This window comes from Hyaloscypha bicolor, assembly GCF_002865645.1.
Source record: "Hyaloscypha bicolor E unplaced genomic scaffold K444scaffold_13, whole genome shotgun sequence".
NCBI classification, from domain to species: domain Eukaryota; kingdom Fungi; phylum Ascomycota; class Leotiomycetes; order Helotiales; family Hyaloscyphaceae; genus Hyaloscypha; species Hyaloscypha bicolor.
Genome location: NW_020194515.1, coordinates 203,518 through 223,465, shown reverse-complemented (window position 1 = coordinate 223,465; position 19,948 = coordinate 203,518). Strand labels below are relative to the sequence as shown.

The following is a 19,948-nucleotide window of genomic DNA, read 5'->3' as shown; positions in this document are numbered from 1 at the left end:
TCCCCGTTGCTCCCCCACCCCTGGAGAACCCCATTGTCTCTGCCTCACCAACCCTCCCCGAAACTTACCCACCTCAGTAATTAGGTTCGAGTATCGGTATAAGCCATCCGATAATGGCTCAAGCGACCATTCGTCCACATTCAGACGGTTGCCAGTCCTCCTGGCTCGTCCCAAGCTGGTTCACAGAGACGTCTATACTTCTCGAGTTTCAGGGGATCTTGCAAGGCCGCTTCTAATCGGCCACTTCAGTCAAAATGGCTTCTTCGGCCCAACCGCCCAAGTCAGGAGTTCGCGTAATCGTTGTTGGTGCAGGCTTTGCTGGATTGACTGCAGCCATTGAATGCCATCGAAAAGGGCATGATGTCCTCATCCTCGAAAGCTTTCCTGAACTCAAAATACTGGGCGATATCATCAGTTTTGCACCAAATTCTGGTCGGATCTTCCAGCGCTGGCCTGGAGTGGACGCACAATTAGACCCCATCATCCATAAAAGCGATGGATTGCTCATCAAGACATATCTCGGCGAAACCCTGACCAAACAGATTTGGGACGCTGAAGGCCTTGCCTATGGGAAAGCCTACAACGGTCACAGAGGAGAGATTCATGAGATCGTTTATCATCATGCCCTAGATATAGGAATTGATATTCGTTTGGGATATAAGGTGGATGACTATTTCGAAACGGAAGACGAAGCCGGTGTTGTCGCAAATGGAGAAAGATTTGTTGGCGACGTTGTCCTGGCAGCCGACGGTGTGAGATCCAAAGGCCGAACCATCGTTCTGGGATATGAAGACAAGCCGAAGTCTTCGGGTTATGCCATTTATCGGACTTGGTTCGATTCCGCAAGGCTTGCTGAGGATCCAGATACAGCCTGGATGGTTACGAATGGGGACAGGCATTGTGCATGGCTCGGTAAGGGGATCCAGCACCGAAGTTCCCTAGACTGACGTGAAACAGGGCCTGACATCCATTTTATTGCTGCATCAATCAAGAACGGAAAAGATTTTAGCTGGGTTTGCACGCACAAAGTGAGTCAAAATGCAAGTAGACTCAGATTGTTTCTGACTTCGATTCCAGGATGAAGCAGACATCGAGGAAAGCTGGCAAGCGCATGCTCCCCTAGCTGACGCCCTGAAGGTCTTGGAAGGGTGGGATCCAGTAGTCCTGAAGATCTTGAAAGCGACACCAGACCCATTGATTGACTGGAAGCTGGTCTATCGAGAGCCTCTGCCAACTTGGATCTCTCCTAAACGTCGCATTGCTCTCATTGGAGATGCTGCACACCCATTCCTTCCAACTTCAATCCAAGGAGCAAGTCAAGCAATGGAGGATGGAGCAACGTTAGGAGTCTGTTTGACTCGAGGTGGGAAAACTCATGTCCAGGAAGCAGTAGCCGCATTTGAAGCTTTAAGGTATGAACGTGTGCGAGCTGCACAGAAGACGGGAGAGAAGACCCGTGATACATGGCACAAGGTCGATTGGAAGGAGGCAAAGAAGGATCCGGAAAGCATCAAGTTGAAGCGCGGTTCTTGGCTTCTCAACTTTGACGCCGAGGAATACGCTGAAGAGAACTATTCACGCACAGTCGCTTTGTTGCATGATCCTGTTGCTGTTCGAGCGCTCCATCGACCGAATGCAATAAAATAGATAGGGGTTTATATGGAGAGTCGCTTACTCGTTAGGGGTCTCTATGTCAACTGCGAGGTCAGCAAATAGGAATTGCAGTGCAGAGATAGACGTAGCTTTCCTCAACAAACCTCGTGGGGCCTTCAGTGTCTCAATCGGAACAGCAGTTGCCGTGAACGATTGCCGTGGCATACTGTATGTTTCGCCGAGGCGTTCAATCAGAGGTGGACTCCAGTCAAGGGATTCGATGCAGCCGAGAGAGAGAGGCGGCTTCGGGGAGGAGACGTCGCCAGGCTGGCACTAGTTGGTGCACTAGGGTTCTACTGTACTTTTCAGGCCGCACGCCCTGCAAGCGAGCCCCTGTCAAAGAGTCAATTCCCCACGCTCTGGCGCTCTGGCGGGGTTCCCCGCTCCAGGGTTACATACCTCGCCCGTCCTCTTCTCAGCAACTCTCAGCTGCAAAAACCTTTCTCCAAGTGTTTTACATGCTTTGATATCACTTCGCAATGTCTCTCCTCTCAGCACTAGCTTCCTGGTACACCTGGGCTGGCCTCGTCGCCATCCCTTTGGTCATCCTTCTCAGTGATATCTGGACATGGTACCGCATGCCACCAGGACCATTGCCTCTCCCATTTGTCGGCAACAAATTTCCCAGCTCAAAGCCATGGATCCAATTCCAAGAATGGTCCAAGATATACGGCCCAATCTTCACCGTCTGGGTTGGAAGAAGGCCTACGCTGGTTATATCGGACCCGCAAATCGCTGTTGACCTGATGGAGAAGCGGAGCAATAAATATTCTTCGAGACCAAGATTCGTGGTCATGGGAGAGATCTATGGAGGAGGGTCGGTGCTTGTACAGCCGTATGGAAAAGAGTGGTCCGTGAGAAGGAAGCTGCTGCACCGTGCTATGACTCCAGCAGCTCTCCGGACATACAAAGCTCGGCAAGAAGCAGAATCCACTCGACTGGCATTCCGTATCATGCGGAACCCAGACAACTGGGAACGTGAGTTTGACCGATTCACGGCCAGTGTAGTGTTCTCGATATCGTACGGCCATCGGATCGATTCTGTCGATTCTCCAATTATTCGGGAGCGACTTGAGTTCATGCATTTTATGGCTTCCTTGAACGTTCCTGGTGCCTACAAGGCGGAATCGTTCCCAATTCTCAAATATATACCCCCGTTCTTGGCCCCTTGGAAGAGGAATATCGAGGCACATTCCAACTTGGAGGCTCAATCGAACATTGCGCTTGTTGAGGGAGTGAAAAGAGATATTTTGGTTGCAAAAGAGAAAGGCCTTGAAGCTGCTCCTTCTCTAACACAGACACTGCTCGCTGTTCGCGAAGAGGAGCACATCCCACTCCCAGAAAAGGATTTCTGCAATGTGCCATCTTCCTTATTCGGTGCTGGATCAGATACAACTGCATCAACACTGTGCTCCGCCATCCTAGCCCTCGTCACACACCCCGAAGCTCTGGTCGTCGCTCACGCTGAGATGGAGTCCGTAATTGGCATCAGCCGAACGCCAACTTTCGACGATGAAGCAAACCTCCCCTACATCCGCGCTCTTGCAAAAGAGGTTCTCCGATGGCGTCCCGTAGCCGTGCTGGGAGGAACTCCTCATGCCTCGACAGAAGACGATAACTATGAAGGCTGGTTGATCCCACGGGGTACCACGATTCTTGGGAATTCTTGGGCCATAAACCTCAACGACGAATACTATCCCAAGCCTGACCTCTTCAACCCAGCTCGATTTCTCGATGAAAAAGACCCAAGGTATGTTCCCGAATTAAAGGGACAGAAGACTCATCCGGCAAAAGCGGGACACTCGTCTTTTGGCTGGGGCAGGAGGATCTGTCCTGGTGCTGATCTTGCGGCCAATTCACTTTTTATCGCATTGGCGAAGCTCATTTGGTCTTTTGATATTCAGGCTACGAGGACATAGTAAGTCAATATATGTGCTCAAGAGATCAAATGGAGTACAGTACTGACTCTTTTGAGTGATACTCTTGACTACACAGATGGCTTCAACATCCGCCCAAAACCTTTCAAGTGCTCGATTCGGATCAGGAGTGAAGAGCACAAGAGGACTCTCGAGAAAGAGAAGCTTGAAGCTGACAAAGAGATGGAGAAATTCCCAGCCTATGTTTAAACAGCCATGCTTGTCTGGGAAGGAATCTCCTCCCATAATTGGAAGAAATGCCATGTGATAACTGTTGTACATAAAGTAATATTTTGAAGTCATGTCAGGTGTTACGATCACAATTCAGCTAATATGTCACGTGCAGAGTCACGTGTGTGTTAATTAAATTAATAATGAATATTCATGATTAATCTGATTAATAAGTGATTAGAATATGATTAATGAGTATATTTCGTGGATAGATTAGATCAATAGCCATTAATCTAATCTAATTTCATTTGACACACTGCACACCTACCACTTTCACAACCCCCCAAAATCCTCCTCATCATCATTCCCACAAACTCCATCAAAATCCCCATAGACCTCCATCCCCCTCCTCACAATCCGCGTAAACTCGTCAAAGGGACAACTCGCTCCCGGTCCATCCTGACACCTCGGAATCGGTCTCGGTGCACTATTTGCAATAACCCGAACATACTCCTTCTCCTCCTTCTGGTCCATACTCACTTCCTTACATGTCAACTTCTCGATTCCCACATGGCCAAGGAAAGGGATGAGTTCCGCCATTTTCCAACTCCGGCTCCAGTTTATCCTGTCAGTGGGGAACTCTTCCGCGAATGCGTTCGAGGAGTTGAACAGCCCGAGAGCGGTAGCTATGAAAGGCGGGACTTCTCTATGTGTGAAAGCGAGGAAGAAGCGTTGGCCATCGTCATCAGGTATATCTCCCTCTCCCTCTCCCTCTCCCTCTCCCTCTTCATGTCTCGGAGCGTGGAACTTCGACATCAGTTCTGAAGCAGTGTTCAACCAGGGGAAACCAAGGTACGGTGATAACGGGTTGCCATGTCCGACCATATAGGAGTATTTCAGATCCCATGCATATTCATAGGCCATCCATTCCGAGTCTGTAAACACGTCGCAGATATCGCTTTTCTTTCCCCGGATCGCGGATTCGTAGCCGCAGAGTTGTTGGAGGCCCATGATATCTGTCTCTGCTAGCTTCACGGGAGAGAATCTCTGCAGACGACTAATGATGGGGATTGTGTAATGTGACATGAATGTCTCAAGCTCGCCATTCCCAGGTTTCTTTGAGAAAGCTTTGCATGCTTTATGTGGATCTTGAGCGTGAAAAGAGGACCGGTTCAAGTTAATCTCCACAACCTCTACTTCCTGTGGAAACACCTTCACAAACGCGGCAGCCGTGTCCTTTATCCTCGCTCTCTTGTCCGCATATATCCGTTTCGTCGTGGGTACCAGCTTCGGGTATCGAGAAAGAAGACGCTTTCCCACTTTCTTTGAGTCTTTGATTCCCTGGGGAGTGATCTGTTCCAATTGGTTCTCTGGATCGTTAATTGGGTTCTCCCATTTATCGAAGGAAAGAGGGCCTTTCCACCCTCCCCGCTTCTTGTTAGAGAGGGAAGAAGTGTATGTGCAGTTGAGCTTCTTAATGAATGGTTCAATGTACTGTTCATAGTCGTCATCGTTTGCATAAATTGCAGCGTGTCGGATCAGATATGAAGCCGCCGTCACTTCACAATACTGCGGGGCGGCATGAGATCTGGCAGCGAGGGAATCAGCAATCATCGGTGAACACTGCCTCTGTAATGTTGAATATTTTCTGTCGAATAGCATGAGAATATCAGAGTAAGAAGGAACTTTTCTCCCTTTACTTACAGTCCTGATCCTATAACATCGAAATAGGGACTGATTCCAGGCAAGTGTCTACCATAAGTCTCAATCAGTCTCAATTCCTATAATTTGGCATGACCAGACATATTTTACGATCTATGAAAGAAAGACCTACAGTAATGGGTCGAATTTATATCCTTCAGTATGAGATTCTGGATAGAGTGGGATCTGGGCGGCGGTTCCGAGTTGGAGGAGCAATTGTCCTATGGCAATTCCTGCCAATTGGCACTGTACCTGGACCATGTTGTCATATCTATCCTCAGAATTATGTGAATCAGTGGGTTTGATGTGGTCCTGGAGTGTGAGCAAGAAATGATGGCAACAATGACATCACTGTCGGTCAGTTTTTGCACCGAGGCTCGCTAATTTCAGGGGCTGCGGCTGCCCAGGATGGCCATGGCTAAAGCGTCAGGGGCTGACCCAAAATTCATGTCAGTCTCGAGGTTCCATTTGCATAGAAAACTGTGCAAATTTAATTAGTCATTCATTGTATCTGTTAACTTCCTAGCCTTATATGTCGTTCTATCATACCTCCAACCATCCGCCTTGACATCCATCCCTATTGTCCTCACCCGCGCTGAGCAATACCTATTTTCTCTACTCCTCAAAAGATGGGACGATAAGCTCTGCATGGACATTTTTGTGTCACAGGGGGTCCAGAGCCGTCGACCACTCAGGAGCCTCAACAGCACTGCTGTGATCGGTTTTTGATTTTGAGCAGTCCTTGCACCCACAGAAGGAGAGAAAGCGATTGCGAGACGTGTAGAAGGAAAGGGGAAGAAAGATGGTTGAAGGGTACAGTACCTCCAATATGAACTGCCAAAAAGCAACCAGGGGGCAGAAACATCCTTCTCACAAATCCAAGGAACAATTTTGAGGCTCAGCGAGACAGCGAGTGTTCCTGGACTCCGAGCAATACAAATTTTGACAGCGCTTCCCACTTCAAAGCCACCGCCCCTTCTTTGGCTGGTGGTGCCCCCAGCTGAATCCTCCTATCCGAATCTGGACAAGCTGTCCATGGTGATCGAAAGGTGCAGGGAGATGCTATCGTTTCGGACGTTAAAAACAACCTTAAACGGGGCAGAACTGTACAGAAGTACATCCATTAGCAATGGCAGCCTATGCAATGTCGGTCTGGAAGCAGGTCGCAGTGACGAGTATACAAGTTGGATATCGCATCGACCAAAAGCGGATGAAGTACGAGAGAATTCCAGACATCAGCCCCAGGCCCCGATCCTGTGCATGGAAAGGGGAGGAGCTGAGCTCATACTTGGCGAAAGTTGAATAAGAATTAAGGGGTTGACGAGAGAAGAAGGAGAAGGAGTTGTGCCGTGAAGAAATGAGGCGGCGTCCCGACCAAGGGAAGGGGCGAAAGGCGCTGTGCTCAAGAATACGCCGAGAAGAGTAGAATTAGGCACTCGCCTAGCCTTGACCCCCTGGCTATCGGACCGCTTCTTCCCTTCCTTCTACGGAGCACCCTCTGCTCCCAGGAACACACAACATGACAATTTCCCCATCTTTATCGGTCGATTGACCGGATTCATCAATGCAATTCCTGGGTCAGCCAGTGGCAGCATCACGCCGACCACGCCGATCACATTGCAGCAAAGATCTGCAAGCTCCCAGAATCAGTCTTAAGTAATTGGGCATTCTGTGAGGTAGATGTCAGTCGCAATTGCACTCTACCCTCTAAGGGCAGGTCCTCGTGTTTCATCTAAAGAATTGCCAACCAAGATCTTACGCTGCTCGATACCACCCAAGGCAAAGTTTCCAGGCAGCCGCCGGTCAAGAGTCCCATGTCGTATGCTGCTTCATAATCATCTCTTCCCTTCAGACTCCAAAGAGAATACTGAAAGGATAATTGGTCCTCTCCCTCTTTACAAGTACTTCCTTACACTACTATTATTCTAAAATGACTCGAAGTAAAATACCTGTTGGCCTTCTACGCTAAAACCCCACAAAGTCATGCTGGCAAACCCCACCTCTGCTTATCGCCGACCACCACCGCACTACACTACTCCTCCGTTGCGCCATAATTGGACCAGGCATAACAAGTACTGCCATAGCATGCAAACTGCTGCAAGAACCACCCAATGCTTCCATCGACATTCCTAGAAGCACGCCAAGTATCCAGCGGAGCTACAGGTCGCAACGGTGGCCATTGCCGCGTTGGGCGGTACTTGGACTTCAAGAACTACCTTGAAGCTTTCGGGAAAGAAGATGCATTGAAGCTTGAGGTTCTAGAGGAGGAGAACGTGGCGAATTTGGGGGGATTAATCAAAGAGCTGGGCATCGAGTCGATTTGAGAGATGTGGAGACGCTCGATGTTCTCGCTGAATCCGTGAAATGGGAGGCAGCCCTGGAGGAACAGGCAGCAAGGAAGGAAATCCTCGAAGGGAATGTCGAGACAGGAATTTTGACCAAGCATCGGGTATGGAGTGCAACGTGGACGCGAGAAGAACTGCTTATCCCCGAAGGCGTGGGAGCTATTTCCTTTTCGGCCTAAGCTCTTTCCCCTTACAAGTTTTTTTTGTGCGTTACTTGAGATTTGCATCAAGAAGGGCTTGAATCTACAGACGAACACGCCTGTTGTTGAAGTTTCGCAATACCCGACTTGTGATTCGAAGAAAGAATGGATTGTGCACACGGACAGGGGCAACATCAGGGCTTCCAAGCTCATTTTGGCAACGAATGCCTACACTGGCGCTTTATTTCGCCAGCTGCCTCGTGCATCATTCCCACCCGAGCACAGGTCGCCTCCCTTCGGCCAGGCTCGCGCATTGTGAACAACCCAGCTCTTAAGCGAACGATGATTTAAGAAAGCCCTATATCCGGAGAACATATGCAGTCTCGAGCAGTCCTTCTCTGGAGCAGGAGATATCATCATTGGTAAGCGTCCTTGTTCCTCCACATGACCGTCTGCTGACTTGATTCAAGGCGGTGGGACAAGACTTGGAACTAATGGCGAGCAGCCACCATTGGATGATACAACAATTAATTCAAAAATCTCAGAATACTTAACGCATGCATGCGCCGGGTATTTTGGCTGAGAGAATTGGGTAGAGGATGGGAAGGTATTGCAAGCGTGGACTTTAATCATGGGATACACTCTTGAGGAGCAGCCAATTATTGGTGAAGCTCCTGCTCGGGAGGAACTGTGGATCTGTGCTGGATTTCATGACCAGAAGAAAAGAAGAATAGGTTTGTAAAAGGAATCTGTTTTTTTTTTTTGAGTACAAAACTTTTGGGAATACAATTCAGCGTTCGTGAAATGGGTGCTCCGGTTGTCCGAATGGTAGTTCCTTCCTTTCTTGAATCTGCAATGCAGCGTCAACAGAAAGAATAGTTTCAAGTAACTCCCTTTTATAATCCACCTTTCGTCATATCTCATCTCTCGTTAGAGCGAAAATTCGTACATAAGTTATGCTCTTGTCAATCACTTGGACGATAGTTCTTCACGACTCCGGAGAGCCGACAGAAAAAATCCAGATGATTGTCATATATCTTGGTATTCGAGTGTCCTTCAGAACAAAGCTGGATCACGTTCGCAATTCGAGCTTCGTCTTACTAGCCACTATTAGCTGCTTCATGCGTCATAGAGATCTTCGTGCTTGACCTCATGAACCTCAGACAATGGTATCTCCTCAGACAACGATGCCTCCTTGGACATCACTGTCTCCTCAGACAATGCTGTTCCACCCTCGCTGCCCTCTGTTGTGAATTCACCTGACTCCTTGGTGCTTTGGCCAGAAAGCTCCTCTCGAATTTCTTGCTGTTCAGGAACAGGGGTAGCAGGCATCTCGACTGGGTTGTCATAGTTATTGAAGTCTCTAGCATTAGTTTCAACTGGGTCCGATCCGAGTCCATGCGTGGTAGGGATCATGTCAATAGAGCGGTCATTGGTTGGGTCAAGTCCGTATGCCATGCCGAACAGATCGAGCGCACGTTGAGTGGGCGAGCGGTGGCAGTTAGACGGGGTGCCGCTGTCGGACTGAGGTCGACGATGTTGAGATTGCCCGTGCTGGATAGTATTATTGACGACTATTCCTGAGTCGTAGCTCCGAGGACGTTGCCGGCGGGGGCGGGCAGAGGTTACGCTATGGGGGAATTCGTCGTCGTCATCAATGGCAATAGGAGCGTTGTTAGATGGGGAACCACAGCGACCACGGAGTATACTCCCACTAGGTTCGTCTCGGGGTGCGAGATTTGGTCTCGTGGATTCAGACATGGGAAATTGTTCGACGAAACCGGGTTGCTGAGAGCGGTGGCGATTGCGGCGGACATGGATGAGCAGGAAGGTGATGGCGACAACCACGATAAGGAATGCCGGAATTCCGAGCCCAAGGCCAATTTTTTGACCTGTTGTAAGCTTGCTCTTCTGGTGGATGTCAAGTGGAACGAGAAGTGGCTTGGTGATAATAGCTGTTGCAGTTCCGATAGTCGTTGTGATTGAGGTGAATTGCTTGCTAGCAAGCGATGCTTCGAGTACTGAAAGTGCTGACAGTGAAGCCGACTGTGCTGAAAGAGCAGCCGACTCTGCTAAAGCTTCGGACTTCAGAATTGACACCTCAATAGAGCCAAGGGAGAAGAGTGCAGGCGCGATTGAGGCAGCAATCTTGGCTTCCGAGGTGTAAAGGGCGTACTCCGAGACGGGAACGCTGGTGATCCAAGCAGAGTTTGCAAGACCTTCGACCCAAGACGATAGGGCATTCATAAACATAAGGCCATCAAAACCGGCATTGCCAGATGTGGCGGACGCTGGAAGGGAAGAGATTGGTGAAGCACCGTCGGCAGGCAGTGTGAGAAGCGCGAGGAGAGAGTTGATCTCAGCCGCCACTGTGTCAATAGTTTGGGTGGGACTTGCGGGAACATTGCCATTGCTTCAAGATCTTAGATCGGCGCTCGACATTGTGGAATACGGGAGGTTGGAATAGGGACGTACCTTTGTCTCCCAATGATGGATTGAGTCTCGATTACAACCTTCGTGACAGATTGTGGACAGGGGATAACGAGTGCCAGCGCAAACATACCGAAGATCACTCCTAAAAGGAGAGAAAGGCGCATGTTTACGATCGGCTTGGTGTTTGGATAGCAAAGCTCATTCAGCAAAAGTCTTTGAAGGTTTATGGGAGCTTGCGCACGATGTGCAAAGGGTGAGCGTGGTGGTGCAGGGAGGCAAGGAACAAGAGGAGGACGAAGGGTTGAGGAGGGAGGTATTCAAGAGATCATTTGCGTATCAGAACTTTTCTAGCTATTGTCCATTTTTCGGATCTTAATTTGGCGCTAGCAAGAGAGGTCACGAGGAAGCGGTTTTGAAGCCGTGATCCGGAATGCTTCCGGGTCGATAACGATAATAGTTGTCCTAAGAGCGGGAAAGGAGGATATATAAACCGAGTTCGCTTACTAGTAAAGCAATTCGGACCTTAATTGAACCACAAGTGCAATTGGTAGGGAAGAATGTCATATAGAGGTAAGATGTACAACTCTTACCCAGTATATCTAACTAAAATATTCTTTTTCCTAATGTTTTCGTCCCGAGGAGTGAGCTTTGATATTATGGAGACAAACGTGTAAGAGGGGGTGGGTTCTCGCTTAAAGGCGGGGTGTCAACAAACAGTGGCGTCAATCAGACAGGGGTGAACTTCTGGACTTTTTATTGCATTGGTCTTTAAGAGTCTTTCAGAACTTCGTATTGCTTTCTGAGGAAGGCCTTTATTGTTTGATTGATGTCTTGTATTGTCATTCTCCCCCCCACAAGCCCTGCGCTAGATGCAGGAAAGATTCGAGCAGACAGGTGGAGTTAGAAACGGCTGATTACCAAGCTCCATGTGGAATCATTAGGCCTGGGATTTCCTAGTGCCCAACTTTGGTGAACATAATATAAATCCAGCCTTTCTCACTGCCCATGTTCTCTCTGGAACAATCACGCTAACTAACTCAACCTATTGTAAGAATACGTGCTTTACGCAGGATAATCGAGCAATTAAGGAGCTCAATGTACAGCTTCAGCGTGGAACAAAATGTAGAACAATCTTCATATTGAGGGACGAGTTTTCAATTTTGCTGGGATACTGTCTAAGCACGAGCCAGACAGTCGGAAGTCACCATTCCTCACCCTTCATTTTTGTGGCCTGCAAAAATCTTCCCGGTCTCCAACCTCAATATCATTCAAGTAGCTTTTAGAACACCAAAAGATCTAGACTCGCCCTCCAATCCCATGTACTTCTCGATGTCTCGCAAAACCCTTCCTCCCTGCAGCATCATCTTGCAGTCAAACTTTGGAACGGTCCAGGCTGAATGCGCTTTTGAAGTCTTCTGAAATCCTCCTTCATGAACTTGCGAAAGGCCTTTATAGATTTGTGTCTGTCTCCTAATCCATGCAAGCCAGCTGCCAGGTTCCAGCCCATCTTGGCAAAATCGAGCTGAACACTCTCTTCTAGCACATTTCCGGCCGTTGACTTGGATGCTTTGGTGGGAAAGACGAGAGTGATTCTTTCGAGGTGAGGAAGATGGTGCCAATATTCGACCAAGTTCCGGCTCTGACCCCACCGGTAGTGAAGCCCTAGGTGACAAGAAGTTAACGAGTGCTCGATTAAGATTGTTCCGGAGTCCTGGGACAATGCCTCAAAAGGAAAATCACTAAACAGTCCGGAATAGGAAAATTATTTTCCCTAACGCCTACAGAAAGTTAAGCCTAGTGCCAAGTGCTTCAAGTTCCTCATATCTGTAGTGCCAAGGTGTTTCCAGGTTGCTGTAGCGATTCCCCGGTCAGACTCTCCCAAAGGGTCAGTTATAGGGAAGTAGAAAAAGCCAACCTCAGGCCGGAGGTCACAGAGAGGAGCAGCTGTCAGTTTGTACTGTTTGAAGTTATGGGGAATCGAATGGAAAGGTGGATTTTTTGGACAACAAAGCCTTGGGTCTGATATGACAGAACAGAAAATAGTGAGTGGATCAAGCACAAAAGACAGGCATAATCCAAGAGTCTGGTGACATGCTCGATGTACTTGGAAGGATTTAGGAGTATCAGGGAGAAACCCTCCATCCAAATCCCGATATAACATGAAGATTCTGTTCAGGGCTTCCCTTCTCGTTGGCTTAAGGTAAAGAAAAGTATTAAGGACTCTATATATCTGTCGACTGTCAAGAGCGATGCTCGAGAACGTCATCTTTGCGTTGCTGGACCACGAAGGTCAAATATGAAGCCGTTTGCCATGCTCTGAGGTACTGAGGGAGAGCCGCATCAACTTGGCGTGCATTTTCTGCGAAATTCCACAGAGCGGTGGCTGTGATTCGCTTCAACTCTGTGATACTCCGTCCTGCATACTTCTGCGGACGGCGATATGGGATAGGACAGTGTGACACGTCGCTCTCGGCATGGGACTTCGTATATGGTTCAAGAAACAGGATTACCAGGATGAAGTCGAGCTTTGAAGTTGTTGTGGATTAAGCGAAAAGTCGGAGGAATTCGGAAGTCAGGGCTTTGCGGGCCACCTTTTTGGCTTGGAGGCAGTCTCATCTCATGTGCAAGCCGAGGAACCTACGGAACTTGCTACTTTGGGACACGACGAATCTTCGTCCGACGTCTTTCTCTCTTTGTTACATCTCACGGAGTCTGAATAACCTCACTAAAAGCTATTTTCGCCATGGCTGTCACTTGCCGGTCGATCCGTTCAGCTACCAAGAGACCAGTGAGCCTGGTTTCGAGGTTGCCTCCCACAGCCCCACGCTGCGCACATCCGCGTGGGCTCCACAGCTACAGTAGGTCTCGAGTGTTGACAATCTCCTTTTACCCAATTGTGCGAACATCCCGCTTAGTCCACGCCCACCTTTCCAAGAGTTGGGTGAGCCTCACAATCATCTGAAAGACATCAAACATCATTCGCACTTCATCCCGCTGCCTCATTTTATTCTCTGCATTTCAAAGCCTTCTCACATACAGGACATTCAAGATGGCGCACAGCAGCCCGGATCTATCCAACAGCATAACAATGCACCCTCATCCCTTCCATCTTCACCCAAATCGATCAGAGCATACGAGATCTGGCAATCATACCCCGATCCAATCCATTCCTTCGACAAAGCCTGGCTCGACCACCGCCTTCGAGGCCATTATACCCAGAGCCGAAGAAAATGGCCCCCTTTCCCGCCACACCACGCATGGTATAAATGACCTCGAAGATCAGAGACTGCCTCGATACACACGCGAGAACGATCCATACCAGCTGTCTTCAGCATACAAGAATGAGAGGGAGATCCGGCTTATCGCAGCCAATACATCGCGAAAGCGCGATGGTTGCGGTCCTATCAAGTTCAACGGTGATGCCCGCAAGGCGAGGAAGATACAGAAGTTCTACGAGACACAGAATGAAAACATAGAGCGTATGCTCAAGCCGGTGGCGGATCACCGCGCCGAAGCCAAGCAAGAAGCAGGAGAGGATCATCTCAAGTTCCAGATTGCTGTATATGGGTCCTTTGTCGCCAATATCGCCCTCGCCGCACTTCAACTTTATGGTGCCATTTCTTCTGGATCGCTCTCTCTGTTCACCACCATGGCTGATGCGATCTTTGACCCTATGTCCAATGTCACCCTGATCGTTACCAACAGAGCTGTAAAGCGTGTCGATCCGAATCGCTTCCCTTCCGGCAAGGCTCGTCTCGAAACAGTCGGAAACATTGTGTTCTGCTTTCTCATGACAGCTGTCTCCTTCATTCTGGTTGCCTTTTCAGTCCGTGAGCTCGTGCAGGGTAACAGTGCGGATACCAAATCGTTCCACCTTCCCTCGGTTATTGCAGTCGCAGTGGCTTTCACTACGAAACTCGTCCTTTTCCTCTACTGCTGGTCGCTGAAGGACAAATATTCCCAAATCAACATTCTCTGGCAAGATCATCGAAACGACTTGCTGATCAACGGCTTTGGTATCCTTACTTCCGTTGGTGGTTCAAAACTGAAATGGTGGATCGACCCTATGGGAGCTATCATTCTCTCTTGCCTGATCTCAGTCATCTGGCTCCGTACTGCATTCAGCGAGTTCCTTCTTCTCGTGGGTGTGACAGCTTCAGTTGAGATCCAACAGCTCATAACATATGTCTGCTTGACCCATTCGCCTGAAATTGAAGGAATCGATACCGTCAGAGTCTATCATTCCGGCCCGAGATTGATCGCGGAAGTTGATATCGTCATGAATGCTGCTTCCTCGTTGAGGGATACACATGATGTCGCCGAGGAGTTGCAAATCAAGCTGGAAGATCTTCCTGATATTGAGAGAGCATACGTCCACGTTGATTATGAGACGACGCACAAGCCAGAGCATGCTTACAAGAAGGATATCTAAGGCGGAATTCTTGAGAGAAAGTTCTCTATGTATTATATTCGCAGCCCCTATTATGGGAGATCTGCATTTTCGCAAACCGGGCGTTATCTGGTGGCTTCATAAAGGGAATTACTTTCAGCTCAGTACTTCGGCGTACAAAGAAATCCGAGTTTTAATGAATAAATACATGAATTTCACTTCACAAGTTTTCAACCTTGCTGCCTGCCTTCCCATTTTTTCGCCAGTGCTGCTTAACCCGCGTAGACAGAATTCTGGAAGTATGCAGACCTCGCCTTCAAATTTCTTCTCCAATCCTGCTTGACGCGCCTGCACAAACTTCTTGAAGAATTCTACCCTCTCCTCTAGTTTCCTTCCCTTCTTTTCATTTGTCCCTCGCATCGGCGATAGTGTCCCCCAACATCGTCGATCATGGATTTGACATCAAATAATGTGTGATCATCCCCGTGGTCGTCCTCAGTCAAACTGAATACCGTTGGCTTCTCGGCTCTTGATTTGCGCAAGGCCAGGAAAAAGTCCATACCCACTTCGGTATCTGTCTCGTCGGCAATCCAGCAGAGCGTGGATGTGGTCGCCTCGAGGTGCTGCAATTTTCTCCCATCTTGACAGAAATTCAGGATGTGGAGTATCGGGGACACATCTGTGGTAAACTAGCGAGGCTTGATTAAAGACCAGGGATGTATTCCTACGGGTTTGGTACTTGCTTTCAAGATAGTCTGAGTATTGCCAAACTTTTTGTCGCAGAATCGTCTCGCAGGCCAAACAGAGACGATCGGAATTGTAGCTCCGCTCGCCGTCAAAGCTGGTGGACCAAGTTCTGATGATGGGTTTTCAGAAGGTTGTTTCCATGAATATACGTCGTTGACCGTCGTACCAGGTACCGTTCTGGTCAAGTACGTTGATCGTTCCCTTCTTCGTTCAAAACCTAGCACTAAGCCATGATGTATGTCTCTCTATGTCTGGGGAAAAGTTCAGAGGGCAAGCCGAGAGACAGGATTTGAGGAATGAGGATCTAGAACTCTAAGCAGTCGCCCTGGCCACAGTCTACAGTGCAAGAGACATCTCCAAAGTACCAGCATCTCGGGTAGAACAGAGTGTGCTAACGGGACGTTACCGCTCGTCAATAAACTAAAATTATAAAGATGCAACTAGAGGAGATCGTTAAATTGTGGATCTATTAATTATATGGGAAACGTTTTGAAATCAACATTGAGCTATGGAGAGATTGTCCCAGAGGAGACCCACACATTGAGATATTACCACCGTAGCATCAACAAACTTCACTTTCCCCACAACCTACGAATAACTAGGCAGCTCATGGCCAGCTCCCCTGACGACGTTAGCCGTCGCCTCGCCCCTCTTACTCGGCAACATCTTCATCTTCATCCTCACCGCCTCCAACGCACACTCCAAATCCTGATTCCCCTCGTTCACCTTCAATGCATCCACAATCTCCCTCTCCTCCTGATCCAACAGCTTCCAGCGCATACACTCCTCTTCCCAAAAGAACAACAGTCCCACCAACTTCCTCTGAGCATGAACGCTGATCATCGCCATCTGGCTTGCGAAATTCTTGGTGACTCCGCCCGTGTTGACGGTGAGCGTTTCCGTTGCTGCTTGCCCTGCTTCTGGGACCGGGAGGATGATCTTGTGCTTTACGAGCGCTTTGTGGACTTTCTGTGAGAGAGAATCAGAACCTGTGATGCCGGCAACGTAAAAAGCTTTCCCGGAGAGATAGCGCGGGTATTTTGAAGCGCACTGGTAGGCGAGGAGTTGATCCGCTTGCGCTGGGGACAGGTCGACATCGTTTTTCGAGTCGTTTGCCATGTTCGGGATCATATTGGTGATCAAGCGGTTGAAGGAGAACTTTCTGCCTGGGGCCGCCATGGCCGTTGAGTTAGAAGGTTGTAATTTTAGGGCTTGTGATATGAATTGATGATGTTGATGTTGATGTGGGGAAAGGCTGACAGCGAGGTTGAGATTTGCTTGTTCGTAGTTTTGAGAAGAGAATGCGGAAACTTCCTTGATGTAGGCAACAGCAAGATGACAGAGCAACGTATTTTATATGATTTGAATCATGAAAGGCCGCGATTTCTACATCAAAAACCTCAACTCTCGTGGCCTTTTGTGGTTGCCTCTCATGAAGCATAACCTCCCATGGATTGCATTCCAAAACACAGCCTGTGTTGACAACCGAAGGCGATACGATTTTGACCAGCACGTGCGCAATTGACTGGTGAGAAAAGTGTGATGGGCAAGGCTGATGATTGTGCCAGTCGACCTGGACAACAATCCTCCGATGCCAATCGCTGAAGGAGCAAAAGGTCGAGGCTGCAACGAACACGTGATAAGCCACACCGTTCCCCTTCTCTGCGAACCTAGGAGGAGTAGCAACGGATCATGAACTCGCTCCGGGGACATGGACCAGGAGACGGTCTACCCTTGAGTCAATCCTGACGACCCGCATCGCGACATCAGAACATGGCGGCAAGAAAATCCCGAGCCCGGGTCCATCCTTGATGAACTTCTCAACGTGTGCTAAGAGAACTCAACGGCTATGGCGGCATGAATCAACGATACTTTTTCGATGAACGTCACGCATACGAAGCTGTGGATATCTGATATGATGCTTCATGCTGCAAAAGGAATCATGTTTCGAAGACTCTCTGACTGTAAGCCCCGTTGTAAGCGCTCTGCTGGCTTCCAGTCATGAAGTATCCAAGGACTGGACTCCGAACAGAGCCGAGCTCGACCCTGATGAATTCATGCAGCTCGCAATCGTAGATCCATTTTCGGCTTCGCCAGGGGATGGCCGCGAGGAATTAACCTTTCGAGAGGGACAAAAACAGCATCTGCGCCAAGGAACACTCTCCCTAGGACCGGCTATCCGTCCGTCAAAGTCAGTTGCGCGACTTTCTGGTTGGATCTTCGTACAGAATACATTGACAAGGATGTCTTATCGATTGGCTGTCTTCTTGTTTCATGATTTCCCGGAGTGCTTTGACCTTCCACCCTTCCGCATCCTTGGCACCCGGCGGCGGCAAAGGTTGGTCGATGCCAGGGAAGATTACGCGTTTGTATTTCGAGAGCCGATGACATGCGCGCACACTGTGGAGAGACGCGCCATGAGTCAACTTAGACACTTCCTACTCGACGGCAAATGCGCTTCAATGAACATGTCGAGTCAGACAGGGTCGGGCACGGAGGGCTACTTGCGTCAAGTGATGGTTGAAGAGACCCAGCTCGGCCTGGCTGCTGACGCTGGTCACCAGAGCAAGTCGCGTGATGGCGGCTGGAGCTATATTCTCCGAGGACAGAGAGGAGACTGTTGCAAATCACGGATTGCCAGTTTGGGAATTCAATTATATTACTTGCTCTTATAGGACAGAGGTTGTATATGACTGATTCGTTGACCGCTTCTGTGCAACATGATGGGCGAGATTACAGTCATGAGAATGCCCGTCAGGAACTGGTAACGACACCGCCTCTAAGCAAGACTGCCGTTGGGCGGGCAAGCTTCGCAGGGGACCATCATGTCATACAAGCGTAGCCGTTGAGAGTCACAACACTAAGCAGTATTTGCACTCGAGTCAAAGTTGATATTCAAATGAATCTAAGGTTACATCTCCGCCACGACTCTAAGTAGCTAGCTCCCTTGTTCATGGAGGAAATGATTCTCACTTATCTGATTTTCGGGTCATTATCCCAGATCTTGGAGGAGGCGGCTTGGAACCCTCTTGCATCGAGATCTCGCATGAACATATGACGAGGTGGAAATTGGGAGTTTAGGGGGAGGTTGAGAGCTTCCAGAGCACCGCTAGAAACATGATCTCCAGCGTGTGGCTTGCTTTTAAATCTCCGCGTGGGATATTCGACCTTGAAAGAAGCTGTGGATTGGTGTGGAGTGATATTAACTATTACCACCACGGAGCAAGAGACGGAGAAAAGGGGCGACAGCGTTCTGAACGTCGCTTCGCATTGCCGGTATCGAGGAGACGATGCTGATCGCGGAGAGACCGTGAGGAAAGGCTAAATTTAGCATTGAACAGCCACACTTCTGCCTGATATATGAGGCCGCAAATCGCCTCCGCCGAGAACAGGGAGGCGGTCTGCCTTGGGGGACTTTGCCAACTCACACTTGTTGCCTTCCTTCCACGACGTGCGTTTGCCCGGTGACGCCAGCCTGCATCAACGATCATGCCCGAAGAGTACCTTGAACCAGCTCTGAGCGCATTCTGCGGAGCTCGCGATGCTGCTCCAACGCTCCAACGTCCCCAGCCTGCGGTGTTCTGTTGCCCCAGCCGCGTCGTTTTGCAGTTCCACACAGAGGTGGTGGGCACGAGGAGCTAGTCTCGAATGGCTTGATGCTCTCCCCCCAATCACCATCCAAAAGACCCCTGGCATCGCAAGCTCAACATTCGTCAAAATCAACGTCAACGAATGAGCAATTCAGAACCCGTTTTCATCTCACCTGACTGCGGACAAACCAGCCCCTCGAGCAAGGATGAGATGATTCTCACTCGGTCTCATCACCTCTCTACAGGCCAGCAAGCCATCTCAACTTTCTTAACGTCCAGGGACTTCCGGAAAGACCTTCGAGGCCGGCACAAGCTTGGTTGAAAGGAGCCCCCCCTTCAAGAGCGTCCCGGTTGGCCGTACCCCATATCAAAATCAGGAGAGTCCCGAAGCTATTCATGCAGGAGAGTCCTGTTCTGGCGGAGACCTTCAGGGTGAACTCCAGTGCTGGGCCTTCCGGGCCTCGAGGGCGACGAGACTGCAACACCGGGAAACAGTTGCCACTATGCATGAACCAGCACAATCAATCAATGAGAGCTCGACGACGAGAGTACGATCAGAGATGCAAGAGAGGTAATATGTTTCACATTGCTTCGCCATGTGGTCCTGCAGTGCGCACATTCAAGTGCATGCAAGTCATCGTCGCCGACAGCATCGCACATTCAACTCCAGGTCTGGCCGCCTCGGCTCTGCCATGCTGCCACCACCACGAGGCCCGCGACTCGACCATCGGCGGGACCCCAAAGACGGTGATCGATCTTCAGCCCTAGCCACTCTTATTCCTGCCACAATTTGGAAGTAAGTTTCATGAGGCCGTTTGTGGCATTCTGACTGGGACAGTGGCTTCTCCCGCAATTTCGAGGT

General features: G+C 49.4%; 10 protein-coding genes across 10 annotated transcripts; 5 read left to right on the top strand and 5 right to left on the bottom strand.

The window, feature by feature from the left end:
- The first annotated feature begins 40 nt into the window (after nt 1-40).
- Nucleotides 41-1,814, top strand: K444DRAFT_579586 (putative monooxygenase). Its single transcript, XM_024877670.1, has 3 exons — nt 41-912; nt 958-1,028; nt 1,078-1,814. The coding sequence occupies exons 1-3, from the start codon at nt 255-257 to the stop codon at nt 1,645-1,647; spliced, it is 1,299 nt and encodes a 432-aa protein (XP_024743311.1). The 5' UTR covers nt 41-254; the 3' UTR covers nt 1,648-1,814.
- Nucleotides 1,815-2,092: 278 nt separating this feature from the next.
- K444DRAFT_551389 (cytochrome P450) lies at nt 2,093-3,897 on the top strand. The gene is made up of 2 exons (XM_024876540.1): nt 2,093-3,571; nt 3,629-3,897. The coding sequence occupies exons 1-2, from the start codon at nt 2,133-2,135 to the stop codon at nt 3,777-3,779; spliced, it is 1,590 nt and encodes a 529-aa protein (XP_024743310.1). The 5' UTR covers nt 2,093-2,132; the 3' UTR covers nt 3,780-3,897.
- Nucleotides 3,898-4,003: 106 nt separating this feature from the next.
- K444DRAFT_579579 (histidine acid phosphatase-like protein) lies at nt 4,004-5,739 on the bottom strand. The gene is made up of 3 exons (XM_024877669.1): nt 5,575-5,739; nt 5,445-5,492; nt 4,004-5,328 (listed from the first exon to the last, which is right to left on the bottom strand). The coding sequence occupies exons 1-3, from the start codon at nt 5,700-5,702 to the stop codon at nt 4,074-4,076; spliced, it is 1,431 nt and encodes a 476-aa protein (XP_024743309.1). The 5' UTR covers nt 5,703-5,739; the 3' UTR covers nt 4,004-4,073.
- A 25-nt stretch (nt 5,740-5,764) lies between these two features.
- K444DRAFT_606689 (uncharacterized protein) lies at nt 5,765-6,755 on the top strand. The gene is made up of 2 exons (XM_024879040.1): nt 5,765-5,921; nt 6,264-6,755. The coding sequence occupies exons 1-2, from the start codon at nt 5,850-5,852 to the stop codon at nt 6,741-6,743; spliced, it is 552 nt and encodes a 183-aa protein (XP_024743308.1). The 5' UTR covers nt 5,765-5,849; the 3' UTR covers nt 6,744-6,755.
- A 756-nt stretch (nt 6,756-7,511) lies between these two features.
- K444DRAFT_115620 (uncharacterized protein) lies at nt 7,512-8,365 on the bottom strand. Its single transcript, XM_024870358.1, has one exon. The coding sequence runs from the start codon at nt 8,137-8,139 to the stop codon at nt 7,654-7,656; it is 486 nt and encodes a 161-aa protein (XP_024743307.1). The 5' UTR covers nt 8,140-8,365; the 3' UTR covers nt 7,512-7,653.
- A 680-nt stretch (nt 8,366-9,045) lies between these two features.
- K444DRAFT_658733 (uncharacterized protein) lies at nt 9,046-10,669 on the bottom strand (the record flags this gene model as incomplete). The annotated part of the gene is made up of 2 exons (XM_024886298.1): nt 10,402-10,669; nt 9,046-10,339 (listed from the first exon to the last, which is right to left on the bottom strand). Exons 1-2 carry the CDS (start codon nt 10,521-10,523, stop codon nt 9,046-9,048), a joined length of 1,416 nt encoding a protein of 471 aa, XP_024743306.1. The 5' UTR covers nt 10,524-10,669.
- A 1,217-nt stretch (nt 10,670-11,886) lies between these two features.
- K444DRAFT_115616 (uncharacterized protein) lies at nt 11,887-12,844 on the bottom strand. Its single transcript, XM_024870357.1, has one exon. The coding sequence runs from the start codon at nt 12,623-12,625 to the stop codon at nt 12,131-12,133; it is 495 nt and encodes a 164-aa protein (XP_024743305.1). The 5' UTR covers nt 12,626-12,844; the 3' UTR covers nt 11,887-12,130.
- A 198-nt stretch (nt 12,845-13,042) lies between these two features.
- Nucleotides 13,043-14,968, top strand: K444DRAFT_606687 (putative metal tolerance protein 3). The gene has a single exon (XM_024879039.1). The coding sequence runs from the start codon at nt 13,409-13,411 to the stop codon at nt 14,789-14,791; it is 1,383 nt and encodes a 460-aa protein (XP_024743304.1). The 5' UTR covers nt 13,043-13,408; the 3' UTR covers nt 14,792-14,968.
- On the bottom strand, nt 14,849-16,675 carry K444DRAFT_698089 (uncharacterized protein; the record flags this gene model as incomplete). The annotated part of the gene is made up of 3 exons (XM_024887947.1): nt 14,849-15,428; nt 15,478-15,605; nt 16,089-16,675. The coding sequence occupies 3 exons, from the start codon at nt 16,673-16,675 to the stop codon at nt 15,133-15,135; spliced, it is 1,011 nt and encodes a 336-aa protein (XP_024743303.1). The 3' UTR covers nt 14,849-15,132.
- A 640-nt stretch (nt 16,676-17,315) lies between these two features.
- K444DRAFT_115354 (uncharacterized protein) lies at nt 17,316-18,438 on the top strand. The gene has a single exon (XM_024870355.1). It carries the CDS (start codon nt 17,422-17,424, stop codon nt 18,169-18,171), a length of 750 nt encoding a protein of 249 aa, XP_024743302.1. The 5' UTR covers nt 17,316-17,421; the 3' UTR covers nt 18,172-18,438.
- The last annotated feature ends 1,510 nt before the right edge of the window (nt 18,439-19,948 follow it).

What these genes read in the sequence shown, in the direction of transcription:
- K444DRAFT_606689 (XM_024879040.1), top strand. Translation starts at nt 5,850, where the DNA reads ATGGCCATGGCTAAAGCGTCAGGGGCTGACCCAAAATTCATGTCAGTC. An exon ending in GGTTCCATTTGCATAGAAAA is followed by an intron (nt 5,922 to 6,263) that starts CTGTGCAAATTT and finishes AGGGTACAGTAC; the next exon opens with CTCCAATATGAACTGCCAAA.
- K444DRAFT_551389 (XM_024876540.1), top strand. Translation starts at nt 2,133, where the DNA reads ATGTCTCTCCTCTCAGCACTAGCTTCCTGGTACACCTGGGCTGGCCTC. An exon ending in ATTCAGGCTACGAGGACATA is followed by an intron (nt 3,572 to 3,628) that starts GTAAGTCAATAT and finishes GACTCTTTTGAG; the next exon opens with TGATACTCTTGACTACACAG.
- K444DRAFT_606687 (XM_024879039.1), top strand. Translation starts at nt 13,409, where the DNA reads ATGGCGCACAGCAGCCCGGATCTATCCAACAGCATAACAATGCACCCT.
- K444DRAFT_579579 (XM_024877669.1), bottom strand. Translation starts at nt 5,702, where the DNA reads ATGGTCCAGGTACAGTGCCAATTGGCAGGAATTGCCATAGGACAATTG. An exon ending in TATAAATTCGACCCATTACT is followed by an intron (nt 5,493 to 5,574) that starts GTAGGTCTTTCT and finishes GACTTATGGTAG; the next exon opens with ACACTTGCCTGGAATCAGTC. An exon ending in GATGTTATAGGATCAGGACT is followed by an intron (nt 5,329 to 5,444) that starts GTAAGTAAAGGG and finishes CCTCGCTGCCAG; the next exon opens with ATCTCATGCCGCCCCGCAGT.
- K444DRAFT_115616 (XM_024870357.1), bottom strand. Translation starts at nt 12,625, where the DNA reads ATGACGTTCTCGAGCATCGCTCTTGACAGTCGACAGATATATAGAGTC.
- K444DRAFT_579586 (XM_024877670.1), top strand. Translation starts at nt 255, where the DNA reads ATGGCTTCTTCGGCCCAACCGCCCAAGTCAGGAGTTCGCGTAATCGTT. An exon ending in CAGGCATTGTGCATGGCTCG is followed by an intron (nt 913 to 957) that starts GTAAGGGGATCC and finishes GACGTGAAACAG; the next exon opens with GGCCTGACATCCATTTTATT. An exon ending in GCTGGGTTTGCACGCACAAA is followed by an intron (nt 1,029 to 1,077) that starts GTGAGTCAAAAT and finishes CTTCGATTCCAG; the next exon opens with GATGAAGCAGACATCGAGGA.
- K444DRAFT_115354 (XM_024870355.1), top strand. Translation starts at nt 17,422, where the DNA reads ATGCTGCAAAAGGAATCATGTTTCGAAGACTCTCTGACTGTAAGCCCC.
- K444DRAFT_115620 (XM_024870358.1), bottom strand. Translation starts at nt 8,139, where the DNA reads ATGAGCTTGGAAGCCCTGATGTTGCCCCTGTCCGTGTGCACAATCCAT.